The 18,402-nt window shown below is 40.8% G+C and overlaps 1 protein-coding gene across 1 annotated transcript in view; it reads right to left on the reverse strand.

Moving 5' to 3' along the window:
* Window positions 1-18,402, reverse strand: part of UGCG (UDP-glucose ceramide glucosyltransferase) — a 42,724-nt gene that overhangs the window by 10,967 nt on the left and 13,355 nt on the right. Inside the window, exons 2-5 of the mRNA XM_074994683.1 lie at window positions 7,626-7,767; window positions 5,534-5,636; window positions 4,200-4,301; window positions 2,043-2,155 (exon numbers count right to left, since the gene is read on the reverse strand). Of these exons, the coding sequence (XP_074850784.1) occupies window positions 2,043-2,155; window positions 4,200-4,301; window positions 5,534-5,636; window positions 7,626-7,767 (460 nt within the window). The remainder of the gene's footprint in view (window positions 1-2,042; window positions 2,156-4,199; window positions 4,302-5,533; window positions 5,637-7,625; window positions 7,768-18,402) is intronic.

Raw genomic sequence — 18,402 nt, forward strand, 5'->3', positions numbered from 1 at the left:
ACGGACTGGATATACGTGACAGTGACACACGGACAGTGTGCTGGCAGCTTCTGGCTAAGTTTCTGAGAGAAGCTGCCCTCTGTCCTGCTGTATTGTCTCCCCACTCCTATGCTCTGCACTGCTGAGCGGGGCAATTACCTTCTATGCTTCAGACTGGAGCAGCTCTGCTGTTTCTCCCTCTCCCCAACCCCTGCTCTGCAGAGATGGGGTACTGGGGCAGGGGAACACGCTGACTTCAGCACTATTCTCTCCCCTCCACTGCCTCCCACCTCCCTGCCCTTGTACAGACAGCAGGAAAGTCCTAGGGGCAGCTCAGCAGCAAACGGAACAAGGTGAGGGGAGGGGCAGCTGGCTGTAAGCATGCACGCTCTGCTAATCAGCTTCACAAGCTGGAGAGAAATGCCTGGTGGGCCAGATCCAGCCACAGGGATGATTTTGCCCACCCCAACTAATAATATTGTATTAGGAGGGTACAGGAAAAGAGGGATTGTTAGAAGTTCTAGTCAATTATATACTGTGAAAAATGGACTAGTCATAGGACTACCCATTTCGCTATGTGATGAGAATTGAGAGCAGCATTTCTGGACTATTCCGGGACAGTCTGTTATGTGGTGCTTTTGGAGGGGATGTGGGGCCAACAGAATTGTCAGGCCCCTGGGTAAAGGGGTGGGGTTAGGGGCAGCCAGCCCTCGGCACTGCCCAGACCATGCCATGCCTCCCACAACCAGCTCTTCCGCACTGCCCAGCAGTCCGGTGGCAATTTAAAGGGCCCAGGGCTGTGATCACCACTGCTGCCATAGCAGTGGCACCAGCATCTGGGAGCCCCACGCCTCTTTTCAATCATCAGGCCCGAGGTAAACTTCCCCCTTACCCCATCCCCTCCTCGCCTGTGGGGAGGCTTGGGAGGGGAGGCGATGGTTCAGCACGGGAAGCATAAAGGAAGCCTGGTACTAAGTTGTGAAGAGGTTTCTAGTGAATAGCTAAAGGATGTGCTTAGGAAAGGAAAAAGTTCAGAGCAGGGGTGTGTGGTGTTAAATGTAAATTTCCACTTTGGATTTCCTGAGTTTTTAAAGTTTTGTTTTTTCAAAACTACAGAGTTTTAATTTGATCCTTTTTATTTACAATCAGACATTTCTAACCACTCTAAATGAAGAATGGTCTTCAAGAATAAAATAAGTGAATTATCACAGTTCCTATAAGTGGCCCATTAGTGGTTTTTACAAACTTGCTAGAACGATCATACACAGACTGCAACTCAGTCTTATCTTATGCCATTAATGTTCCTTTGTTCAGAGCTATGCTAAATATTTTCACCTCACAAATGGTTCTGCAGAAGAGGTGGCATATATCTTTCTGCTTGCAATTATATTAAATATTTAATCAGAGGTGAAATTCACCCAAAGGCAAATACAAGTCTCGCCAAACAATTTTAACCCACAGTACCCCTAAGGGTGGGATAGGGTGGGTAGAAGGTTCTGCAGGTCCTTCAGGGCCAGCATGAAAACCTTTTGGTAGCAAGGCTGTGACAGAGTGCTGACACACCAACGGAGGGGCTATTTGTTCTCTACGGCATGGATCCAATGGACAAAAACCATTGCTTAAACAAAGGGCAGTAGCAGCTGTAATTCTAGTTCACAAGAAAGGACTTGCCTTATCAGCACACCAGAGGTAAACAAAAATCTTCCCCACCCTACAAAACCATAGAGAGCTTAATCAGGTGGACTTGGTGCTGAAAGCAGTGAATTTCCTGGTCCATTCTCACACAGTTTATAAGAAATCTCAAACCTTTATTTTATATACAGTTATAATCTTAGACACTGAATCAAAAGCTATCACTGTTGCCATTTGCTAGAAACTAGGTTTAATATGCATGCAAATGCTTTACAATTTTGAATATAGTTTTAGGTTATGATTGCATGCTTTCACTGTTCAAAGATTGACAAAAATGGCTGAAAGGTATGTTGTAAAAGCCACAAAACTCATTAGAGATAAAACAGTGTTGGAAAGACATCACAACAAAAGGAAATTAATCTTATGCTTACCTGTTCTAGAGTGGCAGCAAAGCCCTGTCTGTCTGCCACATAGGGCAAGCCATGGACCAAACCAACTTTCTCTGTCATTTGATTGGCCATATCAGTTAGGGTGTCTGGTGTTACTAAATAAATGATCAATTATTAGCACGCAACATAGTCTAGGATTTATTCATCATTAGCAGGGAAATTCATTCCATAAAGATATATTGAAATTTATACCCTATTATTAAAAGTGCAATGAAGGTTAGTGACATATTTGGTAAACTATATTTTTCTGTAACAAAAGATTCCACTAAGACTGGAGTGGTCAACATTTTAGTCAGCCATAAGTTTCTAATAATGTGCAGACTGGCAGCAATGGAATGATAAAACAGACACCAATTTTTTTTAAATTAGACTCCCTGCAAAAGCAAAAATAGTTATGATTGTGACTAGAAAATCAGAGTACTAGCAACTCAATCAGTAAAGGCATCAAAATATTTGTTTCTAAAAACTGGATATTCTACTTTAACCAAAAGACACATTACTTATGATTGAAGACTTTTTTCACTTGTACATTACAGCAACAGACATGCCAATTTCATCACTAATCTTGTTTGTGTACAAAAACACAACTATTCAATTAGCAAGACCAATGGCATGGCACTTATTGCCCTTATCTGTGGCAAGCTTACATACTGATCACAATGGTGAAGCTTAATTTGGGTTTGGAGTGACCAATTAAAACGCCACTAAATTGGAAGACAGACAATATTTCAAAACACTTGCATTCAGAAAACATGTCATTTAGGACCCCCAATTAAAGCAGGCAGTGTCCTTTAACAGCTGTAACTCGGTTATAAGTCAATCTTAATGTACAGTCATCCCCCATCTTACGAGAGTAATTCATTCCTGAAAAACTCCTCTTAGAGCGAATTCTTGTCAGCCGAAAATGTAATTAACATTAATTTCAATGGGAAAAAATTTTATGCGTTCCTGAGCCCCAAAATTAACACCCTCTTAGATTTACCTGGCAGAGGGCACAGCTGCACAGAACAGGTGGCGACGGTCCCCTAGCACCCGGGGAGCGAGCGGCAGGGGCAGGGCCAGGATGGACTGTGCGCCCAGCAGCCACGTCTCCCAGGAGTGCCTGGGAGCAGCCGCCAGCTGCTGCAGTGCTGTGGTGGACAGCAGACCAGCCCCAGGTAAAGGCTGGGCTGGGGGGCTCCGAGAACCTGCCGCCAGGCGGTGAGCGGCGCCCACGGCACAGCTGTGCAGGGTGGGCAGCAATGGCCCCCTAGCTGCCCAGGGAGGAAGCGGCAGGGGCGGGGCCAGGATGGACTGTGCACCCAGAAGCCACGTCTCCCAGGAGCGCCTGGGAGCCTGCGGCCGCCAGCTGGGCTGGGGCACATTGCTACTGCAGCGCCAAGGCGGAGACTAGACCAGCCTCAAGTAAAGGCTGGCCTGGGAGTTCCAGGAAACTGACGCCAGGCAGCGAGAGGTGCTCGAGGCACAGCTGTGCAGGGCAGGCAGAGGTGGCTCCCTAGCCACCTGAGGAGCAAGCAACAGGGCCAGGGCCAGGGCCAGGATGGGCTGACTTTCTCCAGCTGCAGGGTGTCTGCATCCCGCTGAGGCACTCAAACTCGAGTAAATGCCTCATAAGGCGAAGTAGTGGTCCTTAATCAAGCTGCTCGTAAACTTGAATTCTCATAGCCCGAATGGGTATATCTCGGGGTATGACTGTACAGTCTTATGAGACTTTAATTGTCTACCTAGTGGTATAGTCAAGAAGCAAATACAGGTTGAACCTCTCTCGTCCGGTACCCTTGAGACCTGACCAGCGCTGGACAAGAGAATTTTGTGGACAGTGGGAAGTCAATATTTTCTAGCACATTACCAACATTTTCGCTGCTTACTGACTCTTAGAAGACATTTAGGAGTAAATTACAGTTAAATAATAGCACAGGACACTCAGAGCCTGGACTGGTGGCTGGACACAAGCTTTAAAGGATCTCAGGTAAGTGGTTGTCTGGATAACTAAAATCATGCTGGTTTACGGAGTTTGCCAGACAAGAGAGTGTGCCAGACTAGAGAGGTTCAACCTGTATTCAGTGCATAGCACTGTATTTTTAAAGTAAATTATTTCAAGAGAATATTCCAAACAGTGCCATTGCACCATATACCTACCTCTGATTCCACTGTCACAGATCCAGATGAGATCATATTTGGCAACTTCATACCCTGGCATTAAATTGTTAATTTTCGGATTGATGCCAACCTTTTTTCCACCTTAAAATTACAAAAAACAACAGTTATACACATCATACACGTTTCCAAAATCCAGAAGCTATTTTAGGTAGCTAATAGAATACAGACTCTGTACCCCGCCCGCCCCCCCCCCCCCCACTCACTAACTTTGCCTCCCCCAACCAGGTAAATGCTAACCCTCACCTCTGAAAAATCTGTTCAGATCTTATCCAAACAAAGTTAACAGTCGACGCCTATATCACGTGACGTACGTTCCTCCCATTAACAGATACCGTAGTTTTTCCAAAGAGAAGTTTTATTAACCTTTGTACTGCAAACACAATATTAAAAGTTCGCTACCTTACTGTTTATCACACTAAGGACCCTGTATCTACTAAAAGAACTCAGCTATATGTTGGTGTTTAGCAATAGTACTCAGAGGGGTTAGCGCCCCTACTCTTGAGTTTGTCAGCTCAATTGACATGCTATCTAACAATAACAATCTTGGGTTATGATTTCTTTTTTTATTGGGTGGGAAAACAGAATTACAAGTTCCTTGGTGCAGGGACCAATGCTTTGATCCATGTTTCTGCAGCAGATAGCACAATGTGGTCTATGTCCATGACTGTGGCTAACAGACAACGTAGTCATTCAAATAAAAGAAACATTAAATAATACCACCTTCACCACTTTCGTTCCCTGCTGAGCACCAGACATCATTCAGCTTTGTTCAAAAGTAGGCAGGGACAGAAATAAATATTTTGAAAACTGAAGATCCTTTCCCCTTCTTTAAACACAAGACACACAGAGGAGAGGTGGTGTAATCCTACCAGGGCATGGAGTAGGAAGGTTTCTTAGGAGCAAACCTACTAACATGAAAGCATGTGGCAACCCACTAAAATCATTTTGGAGTACTTAAGCCTAGCAAACTGGCCTGTGCACAACTGTTTTTTTGCACCCAAGACTTATGGCATAAATAATTCATAATCTGCACAGCCCTAGCACTGTGAGGGATGAGTCTGGAGTAGAAGAGAGTGGCAAATATTAGTACAAATATCCTCCCTAGGGTTTCTTTTCTCATTGGTGTCAGGATGTCCATAGTAAGGTTACATTTCCTTTGACTAGGCTGTCCTACTACAGGAGCAGCATCCACAGATAAATACAGGTTATCCAATTTAGAAGACTCCCTGAGTTTCTGTGCAATAGCTTCTTTATGATAGCTTGATGATCCATTTACGAAAGCATGAATTGAACTACAAAGTTGTATTACTTACCTATAAACAATCTAGCATCAACATTTGTGTATTTGCCAAGGAGCTTTTTACACACATCAATGGCTGGGTCATCATGATCTTGTACACAAAGGAGCACTTCATACTAGTAACAAAAAAGACTTTATGTTAACTGGCATATAACTTCTTAAAAGGAGGAAATAAAAAAAAAAAAAAAAATTCTACCAAACACTGCCAAAACTTTTGACCAGAGGTACCGGGCACCTAGAGAAAGCTGCCAGCCATTTTGAGCAGCTGACTGGCTGCTGTGCGCAGAGAGCTTACCTGGAGCTCCCAGTAGAATGGGCTGCAGGCCAGACCAAAAGGCTTGGTGGGCTAAATCTGGCCCATGAGCTAGTACTAGCCCGGCCCTGGTTTAGTACCTACTATCAACACTTCTGGGGATGAGAGGGGTTTAAAGAAAAAAAAAAAAAAAAAAAAAAGCCATAGCCTGCAGCCCCAAATAAAATAAAAGCCTGACCGTAGAAAGCAATTCCCTTGACAGCCTCTTCTGCTGTCTGGGAGTCCAAGGCCTCATCTGTCACTACAAAATTTCTGTTTTACTTCTTGACAAAATGGCCAATGCTGTTGTGGTGGCTCCCACCCTGTTCCTTGGTGTGGTGCCACCCCTGCCCTTATTCTTGACCTCCAATTAGTGGGAGGACAGAAGGGGAGCAAGGGAGAGACACACTTCCTATTCCAGTACCAGCACCTTCAGCTTTGCATGCTTCTTACCCTCTTTCCCCTTGGTCAGGGTTTCTGCTAGGGAAGAGTTTCTGTACTAGGGGAGTCTCTCCACCCTACTTGAGCAGAGTCTCCCTTCTCCTTGTACTCTGATCCTCTAGTCAACACCACTATACCTCCAAACTACAGTCAGTTCTCCTCCCCTTCTCGACAGACAGGATGTTTTTATTAGGTCTTGGGAAGGGCCTGGACTGGTTCCACTTGCTCTAATTAACCTGTAGTAACCTCTCCTTAGTCTACAAGGAATAAAGCTCTGATTATCCTGGGGCTTATATATTCCCATCAATTACTCTCCCACTGCATCACACATTTGATAACAGCATTGTAAAACACTTTATAATACAGTAAATGCTTTCATATCCAGCAGCCCCGGGATGAGGAGGTTGACAGTCAAATATTCTGGATAATAGAGAGGTATACTCAGCAATGTGGAACACTAAATAAAAACGAGATTAGATATTAAGAAACAAAAATGTATGCAGAGTAGTTTATTTAACAGTAGTAGTATTGTACACTGTAAACAGTGTATTTGCTGTTCTTATTTGTATGTACCTTCATTATACTGTACTTATGGAAAACATAACTAAAATTTACTCATGGTTAAAATACCGGTTATTTGAGAGTTCCAAGTGATAGGATACCAGATACGAAAGAGTTTACTATAATGCCCATCCAATTATTTCAGAACAACAACTCTAAAAGCCCATCCCTCTCCATGTTCCTAACACTCCCACAAACACTATACAAATCCAAACAAAAAACCAAGGTAGATATATACTGAATGTAAAAATGTGCATACCATAGACCAAATGGGATCCAAATGTTAACTTAAGGTGGCCATAAAACAATGTTTAGCCCACTGGGTCATTTTCAATTCATACTTTACCAAAACGATAAACATCCTCTGCATTAAAAATAAAAAATCAGGGGAATGCAGTAGAGAGAGCCTAATGTATGAACACGGTACAAGATTTGAGGCCCGAACCAGAAGGTGTAAATCCAAGTCAGGCCATGTATTAAGGTAAATGCTTATAAGTTCATTGATCAGTTCATAAACTGTTGCTAGTATAGTGCATCCTGAATATTTACATAAACATATTGCAGAAGGCTAGCACCAGTACACTCCAATCTAATGCAAGATTAGATAGTTTAACAGAATAATGAATAGTATATGGTGTCTGATATTTAAGGAACAAGGGGAAGTAACAAATGTCATTAAGTACATAAGGTGATACTTAAGTTGTTTTTCTCCATCTATAGCATAAAACAAAAGTTTATGTGGGCTCCGACAGCTCTTTGCACAGGCCACCAATTCAACTTCTTTAAAAAAAAAAAGTAAACTCATACATACCTTTGGATAATCTAGTTCAAAGAAGGTCTCTAAATTGTCAATGAGGTTTGGATCTACACCTTTTAACGGCTTTAGAAGTGAGACACCAGGAAGCTTGCTATAGGGTTGTTTGTCTGTTGCTTTCTTGTTGAGATGGAGACGTCTGCAAAAAAAGACCAAATTTTATTAATGAAGTGATGCTCCAACATACAAGAGTGTACAGCAATTAGCAAATTAAACATTTTAGTCGGGGCCTGGTAATTTTACTGCTTATAGATGGGCACTGATGTAGAAATAGTTGCTATCTTAGCAAGCATTCTGGTCTTATAAGTGAACTACACATCAAACTTCATAGTTGTATCAGTTAGTTTCAATTCTTCGTTGAATCAGTCAGTCTGTAACACCGAATAATTCACTATATCAGCTTATTAACAAACTCACAATGTCCGAGTTTATTTTGTACATTTAATTATATCTAACCGTCTTCTCTTTTTATGTGCAGTAAGTTACGCATTTTGTATTGGTCTCAAAGCAAGAGAGGAAAGAGAGAAAAGATATTCATATAAATAGGTCATTAAGAAACTACAATTTTTTAAAAAGAACAGGGACTTTGCACTTTAACTTGTTTTAAAACATTACCACACAATCTAGTCAGTGTCCCTTTAAAGTAACAGTGAAATGAACAAAGCATGTCAGACTGAACTGTTAATGAAAATTAAAATTTTATGATTTGAACTGTATTCCTATCAAGTTTTGACACATGGCAACCAACCTAAAATTCCTTCATAAGTTTTGGGAATTTTCAGGGGAAATAATTACATCAAAACACTTTTCAACTATATACTGACACTATGTCTAAATTTCAGAGCCTGGAACTGTAAAAATATAACTTAGTATTTTAATATTTTACATAAAAAGGCAGCAAACACCATGAAAAAATAGCCACAGACATTTTATAGGAGAGCTAAACCCATTTTCCAGAAATTACACTTCTTACCAGAAAATAGCATAGTAACAGCCTTTTAATTTTAAGGGGGGAAGGGCGGGGGGGAGTTAAGGTGATCTGTATTTTGCCTTAAAGTGCTGAGAACACTGGTGTGTGAGCAGGAGAATCATAAAGAGAAACTGACTATAAATAAAGGTGTAAAATTACTTGCTTCGCTTTACTGTCCTAGCAGAGCAAAAAACAGTTGGGAGAGGAAGGGGTAGCTTTTTAAGTAGTAATGCATTAGGTAACAATAATGCTACAGTTTTACCGTTATCTTTTGAAAAGAATTTAGTCAAGCTAAATGTGAGTACTTGAGGCCCTCTGGAAACCTGCCATGACCTTATGCTAAGAACAGTAACAACAACAAAAAACAAACCCCAAAACCGTTTCAAAACATGGCACATGGTTGCACTATAGGGTCTGTTGCCCCGAGGGTCATCTGACTTGCAAAAACTTAGATGATCCTTTCCCAGCCCTGGTCGCCTTACCCTTTTTAAACTATCCAGCAGAAGCAAGAGAGAGTGAGTATTGAGGCAGACAGACAGTTGCAGTGTAAGTGACAGAAGTGTGAAAGTAATCTATTTGAAGTGTGTGTTCAAAATAAAAGTCCCATCTTAGCATAAAGATTTAAAAGGAAGTGGCTACCTTCATAGCAACACAGAGAAGATTACAAACAATGTTAAAAGAATATTATGGTTACAAACTCAACTACTCAACCAGGTCCTCTTCCAAAAGAGCAAGCAGAACATCCACACACAAAATGTGCATTTTTGAATTCTTCCAGAGGCCCTCTTCCTCTCCCAAATGAAGAAGAGAGCCTTTTTCTGAAAAACTCTTTTGGAAAAAAGCAAGTGTAGATGTTCCAGGGGCCCCTCTGCTTGAAAGAGCAGTCCTCATGTTGCTGAATTTTTTGATCCCTGACCCATACTTTTGAAAGAGCGGGAAATGTGTGGATGCTCTCTTTCAAAAGAGCAGATTGCTTTTTTAATCCGCCTTTTTGTGTGGATGTGCTTTTTCAAAAGAAGATCTTCCAGAAAAGATCTCCTGGACGATTATCTTTCAAAAGATCACTGTAGCATAGACATGGCCACTAAGCACCATAATTGTTTCTGGTATAACTTTACTTCTGCTCCCCTACATGTATGCATTATGACATCCACAAGATACTTGATCACATACTACTTTTCCCCAAAAGGCCCCTGTATGCTTATTCAGTGCGGAAGACGAATGATGCTTAAGGGACAAATCAGATTTGTGCAGTAAGACAGAGTCATCTCTTACTTCATTTATTGCAGAAACTGCAGATGTCAATTTCTAGTATGATAAAGGCTCCCAAGAGACTCATCTCTTGAAGCCCTTATGGGTAACCTCTAAACTGCAAGCAAAAAAAAAAAAACCAACCACAAACACACAAACCAACAACAAAAACCCATGGCTGGCTTATCAGCAGACTCAGCCTCAGGCTGCAGAGCTATAGAACTACAATGTAGACCCTGCAAAAGGGGTTGCAGAGCCCAGGCTCCAACCTGAGCATTTATACTGAAATTTTCTAGGCCCACGGCTTAAAATCCACAAGTCTAAATTGCCAATATGAGACAGCTGCACATTTGATTGTACTGTAGATATCAGCGTGCAATTCAAGACCCAGCCAGTCCTGGTAAGGGGCCGAAGGATCTCGGGTTCAGGGCTAGCTATGTATACAAACAGTGTGGATTGATTTAAATCAAGGCAATTTAAATCACCTCCCCGCCCCGCAACTGATTTAAATCAAGTTACCAAAAAACGTTAAGACTGACTGTGCTTAGAGTGTACTTAATTTTGGAATAAGCCTCATTGAACTCACCAGCACTTCTGTTTTTTGAGAAAACATGTACAGAGAATGGGGTTTCCCTTGGAAAAGCTGAGTTATGCTGAAATAAGGAATAGACTTATGGTACCAACATTATGGTCTGTGACCATGTTGTTCCAAAATAAGGAGCATGTATTATGTTACATAAAATAAGAAAACACCACTCAGCAGTGACTGGCAACTCTAGATTTTTCTTAGTGCAGCTTTCCGTATTGTAGGCTTGAGTGATAGTTCTAAACCTAGTTAGCAAATGAGCCACAGAAGTTAGATAAACTAAACTTTTATTCTGGCAACATCCAACACAGCAAACAGTTTGGTCATTTATTTGTCAAATAAAGGGCATGCTGAGAGTCTGGAAGAATGAAGTTACTAACCAATTGATCCACTCTGCCATATCCACATCATTTTCTCTCAACAAGCGGTTTTCCTTATGATGTTTCATTCTTGCAACTAAGTCCTATATAATCATCTTGACTGCTTATGCTTAAAACAATTTCCTTTTTACCCATGGAACATATTTATTCAAACTGTTCCCATTTAGGGTCTTTCTTATTCCCAGAAGCCACGACAGTTTTTCCATGGCAAAAAAGTAGGGTAAGATAGGAAGCTCTGTGTGTGCGCTGAACAATGTCTTCCCTTTTTGTTTCTAGTCCATTGCATTGCTCCTTTCTATTTTTGCCTCCATCCCCTGCAATATATTGTTTCTTTGTCTTTAAGACGCTGTTTAACTAACTCCTCATGTGCTTGGCCAAGGTCTATCACCACATAAGCACAGAACAAAAACAATCCTATCCAGCTTCCATCCTGCTTTCCATGCTACTTTTTAATTCACTGAGAAAGAGAAACTGAAGCCTAGAAACTTTAAAGCAGCAAGAGCTAGTACAGGTTGCACCTCCCAAGTCCGGCACCTTGGGACCCGAGTGGTCCCAAATGAGGGAATTTGCCAGACCAGGGTTGGTCAGGCCTTCAAGGCTTGCCTGTGGGACTGCGACCTGCTCCCTGCCACCAGGCTGCCCGGGGGACTCCCTACCCCAGGCTGGCTCCCTAGATATAAATACTCCAGCCCTAGAGCAGCTTTGAAAAAGTCATCACCCCAAACTTAACACAAAAATTCCTTCCTCCCCAAATCAAGCAAGAATTCTCCCTGCCCCAAAGTATTTCTATGCAAGGTCCAAAAGAGGCAGGATTCAGCCTTAGGCCTGTGTCACCCACTTCTACAAAAAATTGCTACGAGTTTGAATTCCTGTGTCTCATATTCTTCCACAGCTAAAAGAAAATGTCTCCTTTTAAAAAAACTGCAAACCACTTTGTCCATAGATGCACTTTACGCATTCCTAGACCTACAGAACCACAAGATACCCAGCTTTGAGACAATGTTATTTTATAGACTAAAAAAGTCAACCATGGCCCAGGATTCAATCTCGTGTGATCTTGCTAGAGGGCGGGGGGGGGGGGGGGGGTGGGAGGGAGGAAAGGCAATGGATATTTTCAGGGGAAATTACATATTTGGGGAGAAGAAAATATTTCTGGGGCAGACAGATTTCAAACAAAGTGGTGGTTGTTTAGACTATTATAAATTAGCAGAAGGATGGATTAGAGCAGAGTAGAAACAAAAGGGACCAAAGTACATGATAAATTGCAGATCCTTGTGATGATTATGTAAGTTCTGGATGTACCAGTAAGTGGATGAGGTACTGTGGATACCATATCTATGAGGCCTAAACTGCTGACAAGGTCTGCATAAAAACTAGAGAGACTGAAGACATTTGTACAAGCAGCTTCTTTTGTTGAAGCTAAAATTACTCCACTGCTAATATTACTATAAAAAAAAGCACACGTGACTGAGTGACAGAGAGACTAGAGCACACTGTTGTGATATGAGCCTCATGCCTTACTGTCAGTGCCATGAACAGCTCTATCATAGCACCACAATGATTTTAAAATGCTATGTTGACTTCCAAGCCCATAACCAAAACAGACAGGTTTTCCCAGTTACGTAGCACAACAATAAAGACACATGTATGCATGTAGATTTACAGAAAGGAAAGATGCCAATTTAAGAAAAAAAAAAAGCAAAAACAAACAGAAAACCCAACAAACAAAAAACAATAAGAAGTTCTATTTCTCTAACTCTAAGCTCTTTGAAACCAGAACGGTGTTTTTCTTAGTGATTTGAGAACATGGTTGCTGCATTTTGGGCACCATCATAAAAATAGCTAGCTATAGATCAAGTCTACCTCTAATTTGGATTGTCAAGCAATTAAGAAATTATTGCGATTAATCACAGTGTTAAACAATAGAATACCATTTATTTAAACATCTTGGAAGTTTTCTACATTTTCAAAAATGTAGATTTCAATTACAGACGCAGAATATGAAGTGTACAGTGCTCACTTTATATTTACAAAATGTAGACCTATGTATAAAAATTACTGCACTCAAAAATAAAACAAATGTAAAACTTTAATACCCACAAGCCCACTCAATCCTACTTCTTGTTCAGCCAAACACTAAGACAAATAACTATGGTTACAATTATAGGCAATACTACTTCTTGCTTACAATGTCACTTGAAAGTGAGAAGAGGCATTCACGTGGCACTATCGTAGCTAGTGTCACAAGCTATTTAACATGCCAAATGTTTCATATGTCCCTTCATGCTTCAACCACCATTCCACAGGTATGCATCCCTCCTGACGATGGACTCTGCTCAATAACAATCCAAAGCAGAGTGGACATGCCACCAGCAGAAGGCTGATTTTCCTTTTTGGTGGCTTGGGTTCTGGAATTTCCACATAAGTGTTTCTCTTTGAAGAATTCTGACAGCATGCTCCACACCTCATCCCTCTCGATTTTGGAAGGTGCATCAGATTCTTAAACCTTAGGTAAGGTGATTTAGCTATCTCTAGAAATTTCATGTTGGTACCTTCTTTGCATTCTGTCAAATCTGCTTTGAAAAAGTTCTCAAAAGGGACACGTGCTGGGTCATCAGCTGAGATTGCTATAACATGAGCTGTATGGCAGAATGTGTATAAAACAGAACTGGAGACATACAATTCTGAGCCAAGGAATTCAGTCACAAATATAAAACTAGTGGTTTTTTTTTTTGGTTTTTTTTTTTTTAAATTTGCACCATTATCCAGGAAGCATGTCCTCTTGAACGGTGGCTGAAGCATGAAAATGTATATGAATGTTCAGTTTGTGTCATATATACATACCTTGCACCATTAGCTACAACAGTGCCACACAAATGCCTGTTCTCACTTTCAGGTGACATTGTAAATAAGAAACAGGCATTATCTCCCATAAATGTAAACAAGCTTGTTTGTCTTAGTCATATTTCTTCAGCCAACTGCTAGGTGGACCTGTAGTTTCTTACGTTTTACATTGTTTCATTGGAGTGCTGTCATATAACCTCACCTACAAAAAGATACACATTTGTAAATTACACTTTCATGACAAAAAGACTGAATGACAGTAGTTGTATGTGATGAATGGAAAAATACTATTTCTTTTATAATTTTTATAGCACATATATTTGTCAAAAATATAAAGTGAGCACTGTACGCTTGCATTTTGCATTGTAATAAGCCCATTTGAAAATGCAGAAAAACATCCAACATTTAATCAAAAACCAACTGAAATTTAACAGTGCAAATAACGATTCATTTTTAAACTGTAATGTTGAGTTAATCGTGTGAGTCAACTGTGATCAATCAACAGTGTTATTTCTAATTAAATTTAAATACTAATTATTTCCTTGTGATATGTATTGATGAACTGCTGTTGTAAAGGCATAGTTGACAAATTTCTGTAAACTTGCTAATTTTTTAAAAAATTAGAACTCCTAAAATTATCAATCTAAAATATTTACCTTCTTCCACCTTTTGCAAACCTTTAAGCTGGGTTTACACATGCTGCCTCTTTTCTGAGGGGGGTATGTTAATGAGGCAGTTCAGAGGATGCTAATGAGACACTGACATGAATATGCAGTGCCTTATAGCATAATGGTGGCTGCGCACGATTTGAAAGTGCCACTTCCGGAACGTGTGCCACCCATGTAGACAGGAGCCTTTCGAAAGGACCCCCCCGACTTAGAAAGCCCCTTCTTCCTAAAACAAGGGGGTCTTTTAGAAAGGCCCACCATCTACATGGGCAGCATGCGTTCCAAAAGTGGCACTTTCAAATTGTGCACGGCCACCATTATGCTAATGAGGCGCTGCACATTCATGTCAGCGTCTCATTAGCACCTTCCGAACTGCCTCATTAACATGCCCCTGCCAAAAGCAGGGGGCATGTGTAGACCCAGCTTTATAGCCTGTACCACTGCCTGCACCAAGTTTGCTTTCCTTTCAAAACTGAGTATTTCCCAGATACTGATTGTGGAATATTATCTGGGAATAAAGAATAATGGCTTCACTCCAAGAACACTGTGCACACACTGCTGTAATTCTCTGGGAATTTAGGTTTTAAGCTTTTATTTCAGTGGCGGCCGTTAGTTTTTCTTTTTCTATACTGGATATTCTCCTCAGTGTGAAGCAAGTGCTTTGAAAGTAAAGCTTGGCTTTCTGTCATTTTTCCAAGTCAACAAGTGCCCTTTCCCTCTCCTAAAGACAACTGTCATTTCTCTTTTCTCCAGAGCCAATATACAGTAATTTACTGATACTTATATGATCAGTCTCTAAAGCATTCAGTTGAAATAGATGCCACTGGTCTTCAACAAGTCTGTACCACATCTACAAATTCTCCTGTACAGCATTTTTGCAAAGCCAAAAGGTTTGGCATGACTCTCCATAGTAAAAAGGCCACAGTCCAAAGTTTAATACACTGTTTGCTCTGTATGCCTGGCAACACACATGGTGAACTTCATTTCCTTTTGCTGGCTGCTCAACAACTAAACCCCCAAACCCTTGAATCTCAGCTTCACAGTGTTTGACAGATAGATCTTTCCTAATTTTAAAGTGTCTCATACTTTTCACAAGTCACTGTCAATCCCATGAAGTGTTAACTTACCGGAGCATCCTCCCCAATACCATTCATTGTTTTGGGGGTATATGGGGGGCAGATGGGGTGGTGCCAAGTAACTCCTGCCAGGCTGTAGCAATCATAGGCCCTGACTGAGTTTATCAAAATGTCAGTAATAGACTGAGTATAAATGTCCAAGTCAATCAGTATCAGAGAGGTAACTGTGTTGGTCTGTAGCTTCGAGAACAACAAAAAGTCTTGTGTTAGTCTATAAATTGCCACAAGACTGTTGTTCTCAGGTCAATCAGGTGTTCATTAAACTGAATATCCGAGCATATCTGCTGTTTCCCATAGCATTTATGTATACATCTGCAACTACTCCTTATTTTGATGTTTTCTTATTACTTTCACTGTATTCTCACTCAAAAGGAGAGAGAATCAAACAAGCATGTGATCCTTTTCTCAATGTGTAAGTTCAGAAAAAAAAAACAACAGATGGGACAACAAAGAGTCAAGGACACCAGAAATTCTGCAACTGTTTTTTTTTTTTTTCTTCGCCCTAACTTATACAAATTCATTCCTGATCACTTCAGCCATAGTTCTTATCACAACTCAGACTTTTGATAAGTACAGTTCAAAAAACAAATAATGGAAAACAAATCCTCTCGTGAAGCTTGCATAGTATACCTACAATTTTATATTCATTTGTCCTGAGTGCTGAAGTTCCTCTTGGTTTGTTATATGAATTTCTGACTAATATTTGAAATATTTACAAGCCTCAAAACACTGCTACTAGGCATACTATTGTAACGACATCTGCAGCCATTCATTCTAACCCATCCTAGCCAGTGAAAGAAAGCACTATTGAGCCTGCTGGCTGTAAAGTAGACTCCTTTTTTGACAGAGAAAAAGAACCAATACTTTTGAGGGCAGATTGAGCTAAAGAGATAGCCCTGGCCAGTCAAAAACACAATAAGTTCCCTTTTCTAAACATTATTCAAACCACCCCAACAAAAGAGTCCAGAATTAACATCCCCATTAAGTCTAACAGAACAGTCACAAAAATGGGAAAAAAAAAAAAAAAAAAAGTCAGGGCAAATGTAAGAAATTTGCCATAGAGCAAGTATCAACACTGCTAGCATAGGTCTGGAAGTTTTGCAGACATTCATTCTTAAGTAGGCACTCAACAAGAAAGCAAGGTATTCAGAGTTACATATTTGATTATGTAGTACTTCTAACATTGCTCACTCATAAAATGCACTACGCCATGGAGCTAGGGAATAAACACTTAATTGGGAACACAGAATACCATAATTTGAAATTAACATTTGATTTTGCTTAAGGATAGCTTTCCTGTAGAGTACTTTGCTTAACTGCAATAGCTGCTTTTCACAGTGAAAAGTCAGGACAGTATTATAGAACTTATTTTGAAAGAATTCAGAATTTCATCAATGAACTGATTATGCAAAATAGACATGCCAATGCTAATGCTTAGTTTCAATATTCCACAACATTAACTGCAGTCCTTAATCACCTCTACCTGTGACTGCTTTACAAAAAAATCATCCAATGCTCCTTATAGCTAATTATCTTTGAAGTCCACTGAATCTAACTATGATTCAAAATACAGTAATTGCTTGATAGCTGCACTACAAAGGAACTGGTTGGATGTTCCCCTCTTTTTTTTTTTTTTTTTTTTTTTTTTTTGGAGAAGAGGAAGGGCAGAAGAGGTTGGCAACATATGCATCAATGCCTTATGTTGTGGCACTCATAATAATCTGTCTTTGCTTCCTGAGCAACAAGAAAGGCTACTTGCAATTACATAGTTACACTACCAGCTATTACTTTTTCATCTTTACTAATTTTCATTTTGCTATCCCTTGCTTTCCAAGAAATTCTGTTGGCACAGCAATCTTATGTCATGCCACTTTGATGGTGCGTCATGCTCTTTTTCTTATAGCAATTTCTAGATTCCAGGCAGCACCACTTTAAATTAAAGGCTATAATTGTTAGAATGTCGTCTTCTTGGTAGCCCCTCATATCCAACAAATGACGTCTGAAGTATTCAAAGGCTCATCGGTTGAGGACTCGCATGTGGCTGAAGAGTCCAAGCCTTAAACATGGGCGTTCACAGTAGGGGCAAGGGAATTGTTCTGACTCTGTCGGTGTGGCTACTGCTGTTACTTTTCTCCTCTCATGAGCATCAATCAGGCGTATGTGTTGCTGCTCTTCAAAGTTGTCATATGCGTGTCGTACGAGAGCATGCCAGCCTGCTCAGTCTTCTGCATGTTGCTCTAGCTGCTTTGGCTTTAATCAAGCATGAGCAATGTTGGCCTTCATGCAGTCTTTATACCTCTTGGGAGGCCTACATTGATTCCTTTTGCCCTGGGAGAGTTTACCATAGAGGAGTTGCTTAGGCATTCTAGACTCCCCCATTCATATGACTTACCCTGTCCAGCAAAGCTGGGCTTTCAGAATCATGGCTTCGACACTTGTCATTCCTGCTGTATCAAGGACTTTCAGGTTTGAGACTCTGTCCTGCCATCAAATGTGCAGTATTAACCTCAGGCTGTGTGTGCGGAAGTGGTCGAGCAATTTCACGTGTTTTCTGCACAAGGTCCAGGTTTCACATCCATACAGGACAATGGTCAGGACCACAGACTTGCACGCTTTCAGTTTGACTGTTGGATATTGTGCTGATTCAACATTCGTACTCCCAGATGTCCTAGTGCCTGGTTGGCCTTGCAGATCCTGGCATTGATTTCTTTGTGAAGGGAGCCATCATTGGCTATCACACTGCCGAGGTACTTGAACTCATACACTGTTCTTAACTCTGTTCCTTCAACAGAGATTGAAGAGGGGAGAGCAGCAGACCCTGGAGCGGGCTGAAACAATACCTCGGTCTTTCCTGAGCTGATGGTCAAACCAAAGAGGCGAGTGGCTTCAGCAAACTTGTTGACAATAAACTGGAGGTTAAATTCCTTGTGTGCCATAAG

This window comes from Carettochelys insculpta, chromosome 5, assembly GCF_033958435.1.
Source record: "Carettochelys insculpta isolate YL-2023 chromosome 5, ASM3395843v1, whole genome shotgun sequence".
Classification (NCBI taxonomy): Eukaryota; Metazoa; Chordata; order Testudines; family Carettochelyidae; genus Carettochelys; species Carettochelys insculpta.